At 48.6% G+C, this 17235-nt stretch overlaps 1 protein-coding gene across 1 annotated transcript in view; it reads right to left on the bottom strand.

Moving 5' to 3' along the window:
- The window catches only part of CDK5RAP2 (CDK5 regulatory subunit associated protein 2), a gene marked incomplete at both ends in the record, with an annotated part of 199131 nt that overhangs the window by 37470 nt on the left and 144426 nt on the right, over positions 1 to 17235 (bottom strand). Inside the window, 2 exons of the mRNA XM_080708903.1 lie at positions 8116 to 8348; positions 10519 to 11083. Coding sequence (XP_080565029.1) covers positions 8116 to 8348; positions 10519 to 11083 — 798 coding nt within the window. The remainder of the gene's footprint in view (positions 1 to 8115; positions 8349 to 10518; positions 11084 to 17235) is intronic.

Raw genomic sequence — 17235 nt, 5'->3', positions numbered from 1 at the left:
CCGAGGGGACTGCAGGGCACCGTCATGGCGGAAGGAATCAAGCGGCCCACTGACCCGGCGAGGGGCCCAGGTGTGAGCCTTCAGTGCCCACTCTCTTGGGCCTCGTGGCAGCCCCTCAAACGCAGTGCTGGCTTTTCTGTTTTGCTGCAAACACTTGAAAGACCAGGAAGGATGATGTTTGATCTCTCAATTTGCCTAATTCATACTCTTCGTGTAACTGAATTTTTGCAGTTAAACAAGGTAGGTGGAGACATCCTTATAGCCAGCACCACCACAAAGCCACACCTTGACCTCCTGGTCACATCTGGCCAAAACAGCACAAAGGCACTGAGGTTTCTTGGATGGGAAGTAGAGGTTGGCAGTCCTCCAGCACAGTGATGCTCCCAGGTTTCCACCCATCTGTTCCATACATTCCTTTTTAAGGGGTGGAATCTGCTTCTGAGTGGGTCCGATTTCCAGACCTTGAGCACAAGCCCCAGATTACAGGACTATCCCTAATGGGCAGGTACAGCTGTATACTGCCCGAACATCACAACCGGCATGTTTCATCTCGTGCCTGTAACTAGGGTGCTTACCCGGCAGGCCCTGAGCATGGGCCGTCTATCCCAGCCCAGCCTTCCAAAGCACTTAAGAGCAGCTATACATGTGCTACGGGCCAGCAGCAAGGTAAGCTCCCACTTCACATGCCTCTGTTCTTCAGATTATGTCTCCCTCGGGAATTTCACTCCCCTTGGTTGGGTGCAGGTGTTAAGCATCCCTGGTGTCCAGGCCGTATGCCCATTTTTAAACCATCAAAGACCTCCCCTCCATGCCTCACCACACCTATGCTCAGAAGGACGTGCCCTGATGCCACCAGAAGACAAGTTTCTCCCTTCACAGACCCTGTGGGGAGCCTGCGGTGAGTCAACAGCAGTATTCCATCCACTCCCCTACGGCAACAGGGTTCTTTTAAAGCTAAATGACAAATGGTTATTGTGGGACTCGTAGGGAGATCATAGCAACTGAGGCATTGGATTTCTTGGTGGAAACGGCCTTCACACAGGTGACAGGGAACCATCTGTTAGGCTATTCCAAATGTTTGCAATGCATGTCATGAAAATGCTGCTCCCATCTCTCAGGCAAAGCTCGTTGCTAGGCTTAAAAGCTGTGTTGTCGGGGGCAGCGGGGAGACTTGGTCTTTTCAAATAAAAAACACGGAACAGTCCCCTCCATATCCAAACAAGCAAGAGGGCCATCCCGAAGGGCACATGTGTGAATGGCTGGGCCACCTCCAGTCTCCTCTGCACAGTGGGGCCATCTGTACATGGTTGCCACTTAAGTAAACGCTTTTGAAGCTGAACTCCTCAGCTCAAAACCCATCGATGCACAGAGTGCAGCTCACATACCAGAGCCTGCTCCTCCAACGGGACGTTGATCTTCCTTTCCGCCTCACTAGAAATTGGTGGTAAATATTTAGAATGCTCCTCCTCCCAGGTGCCTGGTTGGGCTCTGAGCACACAGAGATGCAGGCGGAACCATCCTGCCCTCGTGGAGTTCACGTCTGCGTGGGCACAATGGACCCAAAATGCAACTACATGGCAAGGCTGCGGGAGGACAGTGTGGTCACTACAGAGACGAGCATGACCCTGCAGTGGGGAAAATCGAGAGCAGGTGGAATAGAGTTTTGTCTCTGAGGAGGAAGAACTGCCTTAGAAAGGTAAGAAAAATGCTTGGGAGGCTGAGACAGGAGGATCGCATGGGTTCAAAGCCAGCCTCAGCTACTTAGTGAGGCTCTAAGCAACTTAGTGAGACCCTGTTTCCAAATAAAATATAAAAAAGGTCTGGGAGTATAGCCTGGAGGTAGAAAGCCTCTGGGTTCCACCCCCAGTACCACCAAAAAAAAAAAAAAAAAAAAAAAAAAGAAAGGTAAGAAAAAGCTATAGGGCTCTGGGGATGACTCTCAGGGTAATCAGGAGTCAAAATCCTCCACCGGGCCTGACACCCTGGACCACCAGGCTAACAGTGATGTGCATACCCGTTATCACTGTGGTCCCTCCTGAGTGCCAGCCACCTGCCAAGCCAGACACCGGACGCTTCCGATGATCTCACTGGATCCTTACAAATCCCTGTAGAAACAGGGGTTGGTATTCCCACACAGGAAACCGGACCCTTAAAGGACTACATGACATGGAAAGCTGGGGCTTGAACTCAAACGTTTGGCTCCAGAGGTCCTGTTCTTTCCACCCAACACCCCTGGGATGTCCTCCATCGCAAGATCAGGTGTGAGCCACGAAGAGCCCAGAGGCAAAGAAGAGAAACCAGACTTTGTGTCCACTTGGGGTGAACAAAGAAAGGGCCCAGGAGCATGGGCAGCGATTCTGTAAGTGGAGAAGGGCAGTCTACCCAGTGGAGAAATGCGAGACACAGGCACCCCTGGCCAGGCCCCAACCTGACGGGCTGAGGGAAGAGGATGCTGAGTGGGTCCGAGGACAGCTGGGGAGCAAACTGCCTGGCTCCCATGCAGACCCGCTACTCTCCCCGGCGCTTAAATTAACCTCCCTGTCCCCATAGAAACGAGCACAGTGCCTAATGCTTCCTCCTAGGCTGGCATACAGCAAAGACTCATAAAAGTCGGCCTTCGTCATCCCCACATTGCTTTCTTCTTCATCATCATCATCAACAACAACAGAGACTGCGGAAGGCCTTGGGAGGAAATGAGTGCCCTGGGTTCACCTCTGCCAGCCAAGGCGCGCTGAGGCCAGGGACCAAGCAGCTGTGCTGCGTTCATGTGGCTGAACCCTGACACCTCGGTGCGCTCAGTAGGGACCACCTTCACAATCTTCTTTACTCAAAATACTGCCTTCCTCATTTATGATATTTGGGAGTTACTGTGCGGACATGTGGAAGCCCAGCTGCAGCACCAATGCCTGATCTACTTTGTGTCCCAACCCTCTCGGGGAATCTAAACAGTGTAGACTCTCACTCACCCCAGAAAAATGCACATACGCACAAAATCTTACACAACTCCAGACTCCTGGAGGAATTCCTAGTCTACTGGAACTAAGAAGGAATCCCAGCTCTACCCCTTATGAGCACTATGAAACTACACTACCTTCCTACTTTTGATTCTACCAATTAAATATTATAAAACAATTACCAAGGATCGGTAGGAAGATTCCAATTCAGTATTCTTTATCACTGCCCCATGCTGGATGCTGGGCACAATTTAAATGCCCACTTAATGGGGAATGATGAAATCGAGTATTTCTACAAAAAATGCCTGGTAGCCTCTAAAACTTAAAGTGTGTATTAACATTTATTGTCTATAATTGAACAAAGGAAGAGACCGCAACAGTCCTATTTCCGTAAAAATACACATATGTATTAAAAAGGCCTGGACATATAAGCTCCAGGATGTTCATGCACTGCTGTGTAAGTGATCACTAAATACGTGTTTGCTTATCTGTTATTCTATAATAAACATGTAATGCTTTGTGCTGAATTTTTTAGAGTCAGTATTTAAATTTTTAAGCACTCAGGCCATGCAAATGCCTCAAAAGCCAGATCGCTTACGGGATACCTAAGAAAGACCCATCTCCATGTTACGTTGTATTCCATCAAAAGGAGCTGTGGTGAGGTTCCGGGACATTCATGCCATTTGTAAAAGAAAATAAAGTTCTATGTATCTGATATCTGCTCGGTCTGAAATGTTTCTGCCTGTGGGACCCACAGGAAGTGGGATGTCCTTGGGCTTGCCAAAGTCAGTGAGTAAAACGTCAATCAAGCAGCCATCGATGGTGGGGCGGGGTAGCAAGCCTCTCCCTCCTGGCCTTCCTCTGCCAGGGCCAGGGTAAAAGGAGAAGCCTCAGGCCTAGAGGATACAGCTCCATCAGTCGGCTTGTTATAACCGATAATAAAATGAAAACTAGTGTATGTGGGCAACAGCCAGAAGAAAGTAGGTATTTATAAAGCCGAGAAAAGGCAACTGCTTTTAAAACCCTGCTCCTCAAAGATCCTGGAAAATCAGCCACCTCAAAGGCGTAAGAAAAAAAGCAGGGTGTGGTGGCACGTGCCTGTAATCCCAGTACCTGGGAAGTTGAGAGAGGAAGACTGCAGGTTTGAGTCCAGCATGCAGTAACTGCCTGCCCTATTTCAAAATAAAACAAAAGAAAGCTGGGGATGCAGCTCAGAGACAGAACGTCCCTGGGTTCAATCCCTAGCATCACAGGGAGAAAAAGGCATAGGAAAATCAGATGACAGCAGAGTTTGGGGTCTTCAGGAAAAAGCACTGGCTGGCCCAGATGGGCAAACTACCCCACATCCCGTCCTGGAATGACACTGGCTATTCGTGGCACCTCCTTCACCACCTGTTTTGCATGAATGAAGACAGAAGAATGGAGTCAAATCCTGTCCCACCAAGTCAGCTGTGCCTGCGAGCATCACACCGCCTCTTGTCAGGGCTACATTCCTCCCTGTGAAATTGGCTGTTCTAAGGGCTGAGCCGTGATACACTGTAAGTACCAGTGCAAGGAAATGCTCAACGTGACAACCACACAGCAGGCCCTGAGCCACAGCCGGCTCCACAGCCATTACTTCACTTTAACACTTGCAACGACTCTGAGAATTAGGTATTGGCTGCTAAGGTCAGGGATGAAGAAACTGAGGCAAGGGATGACATTTCAGAAGGCCCACAGCTCACAGGTGGGGAGCCAGAGCGCTCAGCCGACCTGGTGGGAGGGGTCAAAACCAGCTCCACCCTCTGCTCCACGCGCATGCTCACAGGTGAGTAGCCTGCACCAGGGGGCTGCACCCTCTGGCTACAAACCAGGATCCTGCCGTGATTCGTGCTCTTTTATTTGGCCTCTCAGAAAATGTGTACTGAGTGTCTACAACCTCCAGATGTTGTTTATGTCCTAGTGTCACAGCAAAAACGTCCTCGGGCCAGGCCCACGCACCCCTGCGGGCTCACTATCTAACAAGCAGTAGACCATCCAGCACAGAGGAGACAGCCAGATGGAGGTGAGCAGAGGGCGCCAGGGCAGGGCGACACCAGAGCGAAGAACAAGCCGAAGGCCTGAGGAAGAAGCCGGCTGGGGCAAGATGCTACAGCTTTTCACCTGTGCAGGCGGAGGCCGGGCAGGCCCGGCAGGTGAGCTCAGGGCTCGGCCCACGACACGGTGCTTGTAGGCCCTTACCTGAGCTTCGATGCTGACTGAAAGGGAAACCTCCCAACTGGGAGCAGAGAAGGGACATGATCTGCCTTCCAGTTTTTATTTAATTCAGAATAGACGCTGAGCGCTGGGCTCCAGACACAGGACAGCAGCGAGGTGGAAGAGTGTGAACTCTAAGCGGGGTCCTTTAGGAAGCCAAGAAAGCAAAGGATTGCTGTAGTCAAAGATGAAGACTGAAAATGAATCACTGAATGTGGCAAGGCAGAAGTTGCCAGAACCTGGGCAAATCATTTCTGCAGAGGTTAGGCCAGCTGAAATCTGAATGCCAATGAGTTTAAGAGAGACAGAGGGAATAGAAAGCAACACTAGTGGATATAAAGGCGAGGGCAAAGATGATGACGTTAGGGGCTGGGTGAAGCCCAGTGGTAAGCATGGGCCTAGTATATGTGTAGCGTAAGTGTAACTGGGTTCAACCCTCGGCGCTGCAGAAAGAAAGACGGAGAGAGAGAGGGACAGAAAGAGGTTTCATAGAAGCAATTTAAAAGGATAAAAAGTGTTTGCTTCTGCAACCATGTTAATGGTTTTCATATTTGAACAATAAAATTAAATCAGTAAGTATATAAGGTAAAAAAAAACTGAATATAAGTAGAAACAAATGAACCTAATTGTATTTCAAATGAGCAACATAACAACACTGTAGAAAGAATAAAACAAAGTGACTTTTAAATTCAATTCTTAATTATATTTCCATAACCTATAAAAAAGAAAGAACTATGAACAAACCTGAACTCTTCTAGCGGATCTGATTTTCAGAGTGGTGTGGCTGGTGCAATTCTGGAAGTATTTGCATATATCATAGAAATGAGCAAATCAGCAGACAGATTGACGCTGTGAGAACCAGGGCTCTCAGAGTGAAGAAGGTATGCAAATGTGGAGGTGGGGAAGACAAGAACACACGGGGGCTTGGATGGAACTGGGTAATACTGGAAAGTAGTGACATTTAAATTATACATTACACACACACACACACACACACACACACACACACACACACCATACACTCACACTAGTTCCACCTGCTAAAGGACCTAGAATATCCTATTATCATGGAACACATGCCAGCGCCCAGTCTTGGCTCTTAAAGGGTGTTCCCCACTAACGGGAACCAGGGCTACTTGAAGAAATTGCTGCTTCAAGGAGAGGGACAGGACAACAGGAGCTTGGAACATCTTTGTGGTGACAGAAAGTAAGAAAGCGCTGCTGAGAAGATGGGGACGAGTTGAGCATCAGTATGAATGGCAGAATGGAAAACAGTCTACTGAATAAGGTAATCTAAAAGCCTATGTTGATAATTAATAAATAAACAACAAATTTATAAATAAAAGGAGTTTGATATAGAATGCATCCTTTGAGTAGCTGCCACCCAATAATAAATAGGAAGAAAGAATGATGGTATTTGGGGAAAAAGAAAAAAAATATCTCCATGTTTCTACCGACATAATAACATCTGACTCAAGTAAGAATCATCAATGGGTCTAAAACTCTTGGATAAAAGTTAAAAGAGGGATGGCATGTACAGAGTTGCAAAGCCTCCCTGCTCCTCACTTATGTGTTACACAGGGAAATGCTATAATTTACGGTTGAGAAATCTGACCCATGAAAGGTGATAATCACCAAAAAGTAACATGGACACCACACACCTCCTTAATATGGTATCATGAGAACAAAAGATCACTTGCATAGCATTCGTGCCAAAACTGCATGACAAAGCTGATTGTCATGAGGAAATAATAGGTAATCCCAGAGTGAGGGACCAGCCTGAACTCATCACGTACGTAATGTCATGAAAGATAAAGGATGAGGAGCAACTCTGGATTAAAAGAGACCAAAGGAGACGGGAGGACTAATTGTACTGTAGGTATACAAGATAGTGTCCTTGCCAGGCATGTTGACACAAACCTGCAATCCCAGTCCTTGGGCGGCTGAGACAGGAGGATTGCTGGTTCAAAGCCAGCCTCAGAAACTTAGCAAGGCCCTCGGCAAGTTAGCAAGACCCTGTTTCAAAATTTAAAAAAATAGAAATGAGGGTCTAACTTGGAGGTAGAATGTCCCTGAATTCAACCCTTAGTTCCACGAGGGGTAGGGGAGAGGGGGGAGAGGGAGAAGAGAGTTCTTAACCTGAGGAATCATACACTAAGTAGCTAGGGGAAAAGGGACATAATAGGATCAATCCACCCTTGCACGGTTCAGAAAGAGGATGGAGAGAGAGAGAGAGAGAGAGAGAGAGAGAGAGAGAGTGTGTGTGTGTGTGTGTGAAGACAAAGGACAATAAAGCAAAGGTGGTAAAATATTAACAAATAATGATGCCAGGTAAAGGGTATATGGGAGTTCTTTGTTAATCTCAGGAAAATATATATATTTAATTTTATTGCAATAATGTAATTAAAATACCTAGTACATAGCAAATGATTAGCAAAAGTTTTGTTTTATCCTTCCTTTGGCTACTACTGACCCTAGAATATATTTTATTTTTGCTGATGTAAGTTTTGTTATTTGGAGATTTTTTTGGTTGCCAGCACTTCAAACTTAGGTGGTTTTACCAAATGAAATGCGAAACTAACCAACCAAACAACAATAAAAACCAATCCCCATCTTTTCTAGTACATTTGGAAGAAAGTTACCAGGGGGCCAGTGCCTCCACGGCGCCCCCTGCTGGCTGCACGATGTATGTCAGCCGCCTCCTACCTGAGACATCCACGGGCCCAGCTCTGGAGAGTGTAGACCGCGGGCCACATGGAGGTGACTGCTGAAAGGCACGGCAGCCGTGTGGTTCTGCCGCCGCCTTTTCAAGGCAGGGGCACTGCAGGTAATTAAGGCCAAGGAGTCGGTTCCTCCCATGCCCACCCAATAAGTCCCAGATCAATTCCCGATGTGTCTTAGGACTTGTGTCCCTCACCCCACTTACCGTTGAGAAACAGCTTTTCCAATTTCTCCAGCAGCTCGGCACATTGATTCAGCTGCTCCTGGAAGCCCTCGGCCACACAGCCATCCACATCGCTGGCCTGCAGCAGCTCCTCAAACGCCTTAATCATGGTACTCACATGTCGGCGGCAAACGACACAGATCCCGTGGCCATCCTTGATCTGCTGCCGCTGGAGGGAGAGCTCCCTGGCTTGGGACTGAACGAGCGAATTGTATCTGATAAAGGAGGGAAAATCAAATGCTTGTGCCATTTCAGAATTGAGTTTTTGTGACCTTACCACTAATTGGAAAAATGACAGTGTACAATTTTTAAAAGCCTGCAGCGGTACACGTATATATACTTTTAGAAAAAAATGAAACTGCTAAGGTCACTCCTTCGAGTTCAAACAGCCAACGAACGCTGAAACAAAGATTCTTCTGCAATATTTGTAACCTTATAAAGCCCCCAATTAAAGTACAGACTGGCAAGGATTCAGGAGAACAATTAGTTTCTATGCCCTCTTCAAAAATACTGTTCTGCATTGTAGAAACAAACGCCCCAAGGGTTAGGAGACCCACTGAAAATTCTCACAAAGTACAAAAATGAAAGTGTAATGCAGCAAAAAGTAAATAAATAAATAAAATAAAAAAAGATAGAACTCTCTCCTCCCAACAGAAAGGTCAGAGAATAAACATACTCCTAACCACCAGTTACTGAGTGTCTAGGACCTGTCAGTCACTGGCTGAGGTGTTTTATATAAGTGATCTGATCCTCGCAGTCTTCCAACAAATGCATGAATGCTCTCTTTTATAGAAAAGGAAACTGAGTAGAGAGTTAGTTATGTGGTGAACACTGAGGATCCAAACACAGCTCTGCCTGCAAAGCCCTGAGATGCAATACGACCTCCTTACCACCAGGTACTATTAAGCCTGCAGTGCTAGGCTCTGAGAAAAACCCAGGTCAAAGGTCACATAGACCAAGGCCGCCCCTCCCCCAGCACAGCTTGGCTGACACTTCAATTCACCACGCCCCCCCCAAAATGGCAGCGGTATGGCGCTGGCACACATCTTCAATGCCAAGCATGGATGTGCGAGGATTGGAGTGGGTCAATATGGGCTTGAATGCTGCCAACAGCTTTGCTCTGTGAATACACACGGGCAGGTCACAGCAACCTATTCAAGGCTCAAATTCCTTACCTATGAAAACAAGTTTAGAACACCTCCTGCCGGGCGTAGTGGCACACGCTTGCAATCCCAGCATTTGGGAGGCTGAGACAGGAGGATTGCAGTTCATGGCCAGCCTCAGCTATTTAGTGAGGCCCTTTGCAACTCAGTGAAACCCTTTTTCAAAATAAAGAAAATAAGTAAGGCTGGGGATGTAGCTTGGAGGTAGAACGGCCCTGGATTTCATCCCCAGTAACGCACACACACACACACACACACACACACACACACAATAACACCTCCGGCTTGGGAGATCTTTTTGAGGATTAAATAAGAAAAGTTAGCCAGGTGTGGTGGCGCACGCTTGTCATCCCAGCATTTGGGAGGCTAAGACAAAATGATCGCGGTTCAAGGACAGCCTCAGCTACTTAGTGAAGCCCTCTGCAACTCAGTCAGACCCTGTTTCAAAAATAAAAAGACAAAAAAAATAGGGCTGCGGGTGTAACTCGGAGGTAGAATGCCCCTGGGTTCCATCCCCAGTACTGCAAAAAAAAAAAAAAAGTTCCCAGCCAACGACCTGACACACACAAGCTTTCTTCAGTCTCACTGCTTGGGAAGTCTTGAAAAATTTACCCTGGCTCCCAATACTTCAGAACAATGTGCCTGTCTCAAATTAGTCACGAATGAAGGTCAACTTTACAAATGATCCCGTTTTTGCCATATCTCATGAAGCAAACTGTTTCCATTTATACCCACACAGCATTATCTTCATGACCTAAGAATTCTTCCCCTTCAACACCGGCTTATTTCTCCAAGATGACCTTAAAGGGTAAAGATATGGGAAATATTTATATTCCTCCTACCCTGCCTAGGACATCAGTTTTAGTTTCCCAGCTCAGCAAAAGCCAATCATGGAGTCCAAGAATACACGCTGCAGTTTAGCTCCAGCACTATCATTCACCATGTGATCAGGATGAAGCCGGTGCCCAGAGGCCCCAACCTGGGGCGGCACATCTGCCCTGCCAATGTCACGGATGCGCAGCTCCTAACGACGCTAGGTGGCCCTACATTCACTTCCCCATGGGGCCCGGTTGCCTGGACCCCACCACGTGGCCTTCCCTAGGACATAAGCCACCCCATCACAGACCAGCATGCCCTCTTAGCTCGGGGGCTCCAGCCCAGGAGCCACACTGGTGAACTGGACTGCAGGCTTAAATAGGGAGAAGGCAGAAGTGGCATGTACCTTGCGGGGGAGAGGTCTCCGAACTTATCCTGCAGGTTATGGATTTCCCCGAAAAGTTCCAAGTTCAAATTCTGCTCCTTCTGCAGCTCGTACTCCTGCTCCAGCAGCTGCTGTTTGAGGCTCTCCAGCATCCTGCCATCAATCCTCTCTGGGTCCAGCGGATGGAGGATTTTCATGTGTTTCACATACCGTACTCGGTGCAGACTTGAGAAGGTCATTTCTTCTTCATTGGCACTGCCCTTGGGCTTGTCTTGGGTCCCTTCTGCCCCACACAAAACTGTAATAATGGCCTCGCTGCACTGGGAGTGCTTCTGAAGTTGAAACAGGAAGTTCCGGTAGCCCTCGAGCTCAGCCTCCAAGTCATGGATTTTCTGTTTTAAGTATTCTGTATCGTTGGAGATGTCAACGGTCTCAGACTGGTCAGTCCCTATCATGCTGACTTTGGGGGAAAGCTGACTCTTAGAACTCAAGTAAGTAGCTACTGAAGTTGAGCCCAGAAAATCTTCAGAATTGTTTTTGCACACTGGTAATATGGCAAGGTCATCAGATGGGTAAACTTCAGAATCTGAAAATCAGATACATGTATGTTAGTATCTCCTCTGCTCTCCCCCATCTCCTCCATCACAGCCACCGCCCGGACCACTGCAACAAGCCTCCTAACAAGCCTCCCTGTTTCTCTCTGGTATGGTTTGGATTTTAAACATCCCCCAAAAGCCCACATGCAGAGGCTTGGTTACCAGCCTGTGATGCTATTGGGAGGTGGTGGAACCTTTAAGGGAGAAAGGAACTTAGTTCCCTGGGGGCTGAGCTCTTGAAGAGGATATTGGGACCCTACCTCCAACCCCCTCCCCAGCCTTAGGCTCCCAAGTATTGCGGTTACAGGCCGCATCATCACACCCGGCCTTTTCTCCTTTTAAGTTGATTTTTTTCAGATATTTTATCACAGCAAAGGAAAGCTAACTAGCACACCTTTTCACCTCTCAACTCTTCCTCTTTCTCAGGATAAATGTTCTAAAGAGTGACTTTAACCATGATAAACTGGCCATATACGCAAAACTCACCAATATCCCCACTCCCTATCAGGGACCCTCCATGACCTAGTTCCAGGCAGCCTTTCCAGGAACCACTTATGTATATTTCCCACAACCTGAACATGATTCCTGACACACTCTGCTGCTGGGTGTGCTGGGCCCTCCGCCTGGAATCCCCTGCCCTCCATCCTACTCCTGTTCATGAAGTTCTCCACATCCTTCAGCACCCAGGTCTAATTCCTTCCTCTGCAAGACCACCTCCAAATTAGGCAAAAATTGCTCCCTTCTGTGCTCCCACCAAACTGGATACTTATTACCCACAACAACAGTCCCACATGCTGGGTGCTGATACAGGAATTACAGTTGGCTTGTTTATTTATTTACATAGCAATGAGTTATCTGGATGCCTCTCTCCCTCACCAGACCACAAGGCCCTTGGCAGCAGGGATGTGCCCTTTCTCCTACCTCCTCAAGCCTAGCACAGTGTCTAACACAATCAGAAGTCAGTGAGAGCCTGAGAAATACCAAGGGACGCCGTGCATGGAAGCGCACACCTGTAATCCCAGTACTTGGGAGGCTGAGATAGGAGGATAAGAGGTTCGAGGATAGCCTTAGCAAGTACTGAGACTCTCATGAATCTAGTTAGACCATGTTTCAAAACAAAACAAAAATATAAGTAAAACAAAAAGAGGGGTGGGTGTAGCTCAGAGGTAGAATAACAGAAAGACAATAGGAAGGAAGGAAGGAAGGAAGGAAAGAACGAAGGAAGGCAGGCAGGCAGGCAGGCAGACTGAGGGACTCAGGAGGCAACACTGAAGAGACAGTATAGCGCTTTGAAGCAAAATGCTGTAGAATCACACTGATCTGCCACCTGCTGGCTGCACAACCTTAGGCAAGGAACTTGTGATCACGAGCCTCAGTTGATACAATGTGGGAGATGAGGAAAGAGATGCCTAATATGTTTGCAGTGTAGCTTCAAGCTCAGACCTGAATCCAGAGTTTTTGTCCTTCATCAACTCTACCACATTTCCTGCTACCCAGGGAAAGCTCAGCTTCCTGGAAGAAGTCGTTTGAAAATATAAGAGGCGGCAGGATATTGTAGGAAACATGTGTCTTTGAAATCCAGCAGATTTAGTTTCTAATACTGGGGCTGCCACTACTAGCTGCATGACCTTAGTTAGGCAAATTAACCTCTCTGAGGCTATGTAATTTCATCTATAAAAATAGAATGAATATCTTTTGCTATGAAGAGTTGTGCTTGTTTGCTTTTTAGGACTGTGGAACAATGTCTTGCAAAATGGCTAACATGGTATCTGGAACATTAGTGAAGGAACCCAAATGATAGGAGCATCTGTGGCTTCCCCAGAACCACTCGAGGGTGGGAGGAGATGCCATCACTGGAGGCGTGTAAGAAGGCCGGCCCGGGAAAGGCTTAAGAGCAGCACCGTGGGCAGGACCAGATGACCCAGGAGATCTCTGAGAAAGCAAGTCCCACACACATCCTTGTGAGACCGCGCGCTCCAATTCCTGGTCCTGGGACCTTCTCCTTCTAGCTTTAAGTCCACTCTTTTCTCTCTGCTCACAATGCATATTCTAGAACATAAACCTTTCTGTTTTAGACAGCAGCTGCCATCTAACAGACAGCATTCCTACTGTACACAGCTATTAGGATCATTAGTGTATGAAGTCCTTGAAAGTGGAGACCATGTCATTCTTCCATGACACTGGCTTCTCCACTGTCTGGCACTGGGCCCGTGACAGAGAAGGTTCTCAGTGAGTACTTCTGGCTGAAAGAATATAAGAGGGAGAGATTCCTCAACAAGAATGTAAGAGGGGGAGATTCCTCAACAAGGCTCTGTTCCAGTGACTCACCCCCCAAGATAGAAAAACTCTTTGCGATAGCAACCTCAGTATAATGGAATTTGGTCTGTATTTCATGGCAAGAAGCAATGTTTACTCATAGCATAAAAGCTTAGTCCTGATGACTTTTGTTAAGTAATAATGAGGTAAAGACAGATGCAAGTCTGGCGCGTGCCCCCCTGTGAGGTAGTGGGGTGAGTTCTGATGTTCAGCCACACACCTCCACGAGTGTCTGGGAGCACACTTACGCTCAGACCTCCACTTGAAACTCTGCTCCTAACAATGCAAAAAAAAACAAAAAAAACAAACAAAAAAAAAACATTCAGACGCTTCACACCCAACAGGTGACTTCAGAAGTGCCCCCAAAGCCCATCATCTGCAGCACTCTGTGATTTAGCAAAGCACGGATTTGATCTGCAGGCTCTAAGGCAAGGATGCAGCCAATCTCACAGCCAGGACCAGTGTGGCCATGTGGCTTTGCTGCCGCCTGCTCAGCAGCCCCCCATAAAGGCGCAAAGGTGCACAAGAGCCGTTTCCGTGGTCCAGTTTAGGATCACTGCATGGAGGAGGGAAGAGTACAGACTGTGGTACACGTGTGAACCTGTAGGTTGACCAAGACCTTGGGAAGATGATTATGTACCGGGATCTGGCCTACGACAACTCTGTGAGGCACCGCCAGCATCCCCATCGTACAGAGGGGAGGTCAAGGCTCAGACAGCTTGAGAATTGGCCAAGGTTCAGGGAGAGTAGGGGCACGGCCCCTTCCTATGGAACCCACCTGCAGCTGGGGTCTCCTGAAGGGGAGTGTGAGCAAAGAGAGGGCTCTGCGCCCTGGGTGAGGAGGCCAGTTACGCCTGGACAATCCCCGTCTCTCGTTTCCCAAGTTTCTAGCAAAGGCAAGAAACAGCACGACCTGAGGAGGGTGGTCACTGGGCAAGTCCATTCGGCACCAAATAGGGCTGGGAAAGCAAAGGCACAGGGCCAGCAGGACAGCTCAAATACTGGAGGCTCGGGGCTTCATCGAGGCAGCAAGTGAAGGGAGGGGGTTCTGGTAAGGAAACAGCGTAAGCAAAGTTCTAGATGCACATTCAGATAGATGAAGGAAGCTGGGTGATCGGGCTGTGTGGAGAGGAAAGGGGACACTGGCAGGAAGTCTCCACTAGCTACTAACTATGAACAAGAAGTCCAAAAAACAGACCCAGGACTATTTAGAGTCATCACAACAAATGCTGCAGCTCTAGAACTTTCCACAATTGGGCTAAGGTGCACTTTAATGCCTGGTAGAGTAGCTGACTCCTCAAAGCCAAGAACACCCAGAAGCACGTGACTGTGTGCGTATCCACCGCCCTGACTTCTGGCCAGCGGAACCGGGGTCCACAGCTCAGTTTCCCTAGGGACTGGTGTTCCCGTGGCCATGGCCAGAAAGATTTAGCATTCCTGATGACCATTATTTTTTACAGAGTGAATCTGATGCAGAATAGTGTTTTTCTTTAGTGATGGGAAAAAGAATCTAATTTTGAATCTAATTCAAATTAATTAATTTTTAATCTAATTCAACCACTCATTCTGGTTGAATGGGAATGTGGGTATTCGCTATATTAGTCTTTGTATCTGCACGCTTACAATACTTAGTATTTGGCAGGGGAGGAATCCTGAGGATTGAACACAGAGGCACTCTACCTCCAAGATAGACTCAGTCCTTTTTATTCTTTATTTTGAAACAGGGTCTGGCTAGGTTGCTAAGGGCCTTGCTAAATTGCTGAGGCTGGTCTCGAACCCATACTCCTCTGTCTCAGCTTCCTAAGAACTGGGATTAGAGGTGTGCGCCACCACACCTGGCCTACTTCATACTCTTAAATAGGAGATCCAACTTGCCACTGGCCTCACTCACATCTCTGCAAGATCCCTACTGACCTAACCTACTGGCGAACCCCACAACCCAGTCTCAGCGGCAGGCTGTCCCCCAACCCACTCCTCCCGGGCAGATGGAGACTGCCTCGTTGCGCTCAACAGGAGCCAGCCCCTCGCTGAAATGCCAGCAGGCTGTCCCCATAACTGTCTCCCAATGTGTGAGGTTCATGCCAAACCACCTTTCATGCCAAACCACCAGAACCCAGCACCGCCTGGTACAGGACCTGGCGAGCTCCACCTGGTGTCCCGCTCTGCCCGGCCCTTCCACCTGCTCACCAGCTGGGTGGCCCTGGGTCAGTACTTCCTAACCCCCAGCCCCACAGGTGCTAAGTGGGAGAGATGACGGTGCTCTGGGCGGGCCGTGGTAGGCCTGGGTCTGACACCCAGCACCCCACAGGTCGCAGCGGCTGTCTAACACACGGAGGGGTGAGCGCTGACCCGTCTCGCAGCTGGTTTGCTGGCCCTTGTCGGCCTCGTTGTCTCCCTGGGCAGAGGGTGTGGCGACTGTTTCCGTGCGCTCTCCTGGGCCCTCCCAGTAGGCTGCTCCCGTGAGGTGCTGAGCTGCGGCACCGGCAGAGAAAAGAGAAATAAAACCATAGACTTGAACCTTAGCCAAGCAACCGAGAAGAACACAAAGACACAACGGGGAAAATAAAAACACTGGGGAGGCAAAATGCAATTTATAAGATAAAATTAATCTATCGAGCTGCCATAACAGGACATAAAAAGCATAAATACACTGCAGCTTGTCTGAAATGGTGTAAGTCCAGGCTCTCAGGAAACTATGAGCGAGAGAATGAATTCCATCAACGTGCACCCACGTCTTCCAGGCAGAGAGGGGCCCCAGAGCCTGCCGGGCCTCAGAGGGAGCGGCACCTGGTTCAGCACCTGGATGAGTACCTAGTTGAGCACCTAGTGTCTCAGAGAGAAATGAAAATAGTATGGAGTGCACGTGGCAAGCCCTAGCTAGGTGACAGAGTCCCTGCTGGACTGGGCCCCCTCTGCTGTAAAACAGTTAATCTCCAAAGCCCCCCAATGCCCTGCATGGATTCAAACATCTGCGGCTGCCCCACCCCAAGCTAGACAGGGAGCGTTCAGAAGGCAGAGGCTGTGTCTGACTCATCTCCCTCCACCTTACACCCCAGGCATGAGGCTGGGGACACGGCAGGTGCCGGGGATACTCACTGAATGCATAGACACCTGGATGGGCAGAACGGACTCAGCGGGTGGGATAGGAGAGAGGGTAGGAAGGAAGAACAACCCCACCCAAAGCCTACTCACTTCGAAGCCTCAGCTATTGGAGCCCAAGAGAGAACCTAAGATGAAACAGAAGACACGCCAAGAGCGTCATAAGTCCACAGGAGAGGTATCCTGTGCGAGGCCTCACAAAACAGGAGCGAGATCAGGCAGGCTAGCTCATAGCCAGTGCTGGAACTTAGTGACTGCAGAACTGTGGACAAGTCACTTTCTGAAACTGTTGACTGAATTTTAGATAGACAAGGACTGCTCCTGCCTCAAAGGACTATGGGAGGATTCGATTAGGTCATGGTGGAGCTCAGTAAGTAGCAGGTGCTGGTTTTATTAATCCCATAGGAAGCCCAAGGCTCCAGTGTCATCTCTCACCCTTGAACTGCTCTGCAAATCCTCCAGTCTGATGTCCCCCACCACACACACACACACACACCAGTGCTCACACCTTCCTGGCAAACCCCAAAGACTATCAACCCCTCTCTGAACACTCATCTCACCCCTCCTACGTGAACCTGGGCTGCCCCAGGACACTGCCGCCCCTGCAGGCTCCACCTCCCCGGTCATGGGTCAACAAGTACTTCCGTGCCTCTGCTTGGCGCTGCCCCTCCCAGATCATTGTCTCCACCCCCTAAAGCTCAGGCTGCCAACTGCCCACCACGTTCCT

This window comes from Muscardinus avellanarius (assembly GCF_963383645.1).
Source record: "Muscardinus avellanarius genome assembly, chromosome: 13".
Lineage (NCBI taxonomy): Eukaryota > Metazoa > Chordata > Mammalia > Rodentia > Gliridae > Muscardinus > Muscardinus avellanarius.
The sequence above is the reverse complement of the archived record's forward strand: the minus strand, read 5'-3'. Positions and strand labels throughout refer to the sequence as shown.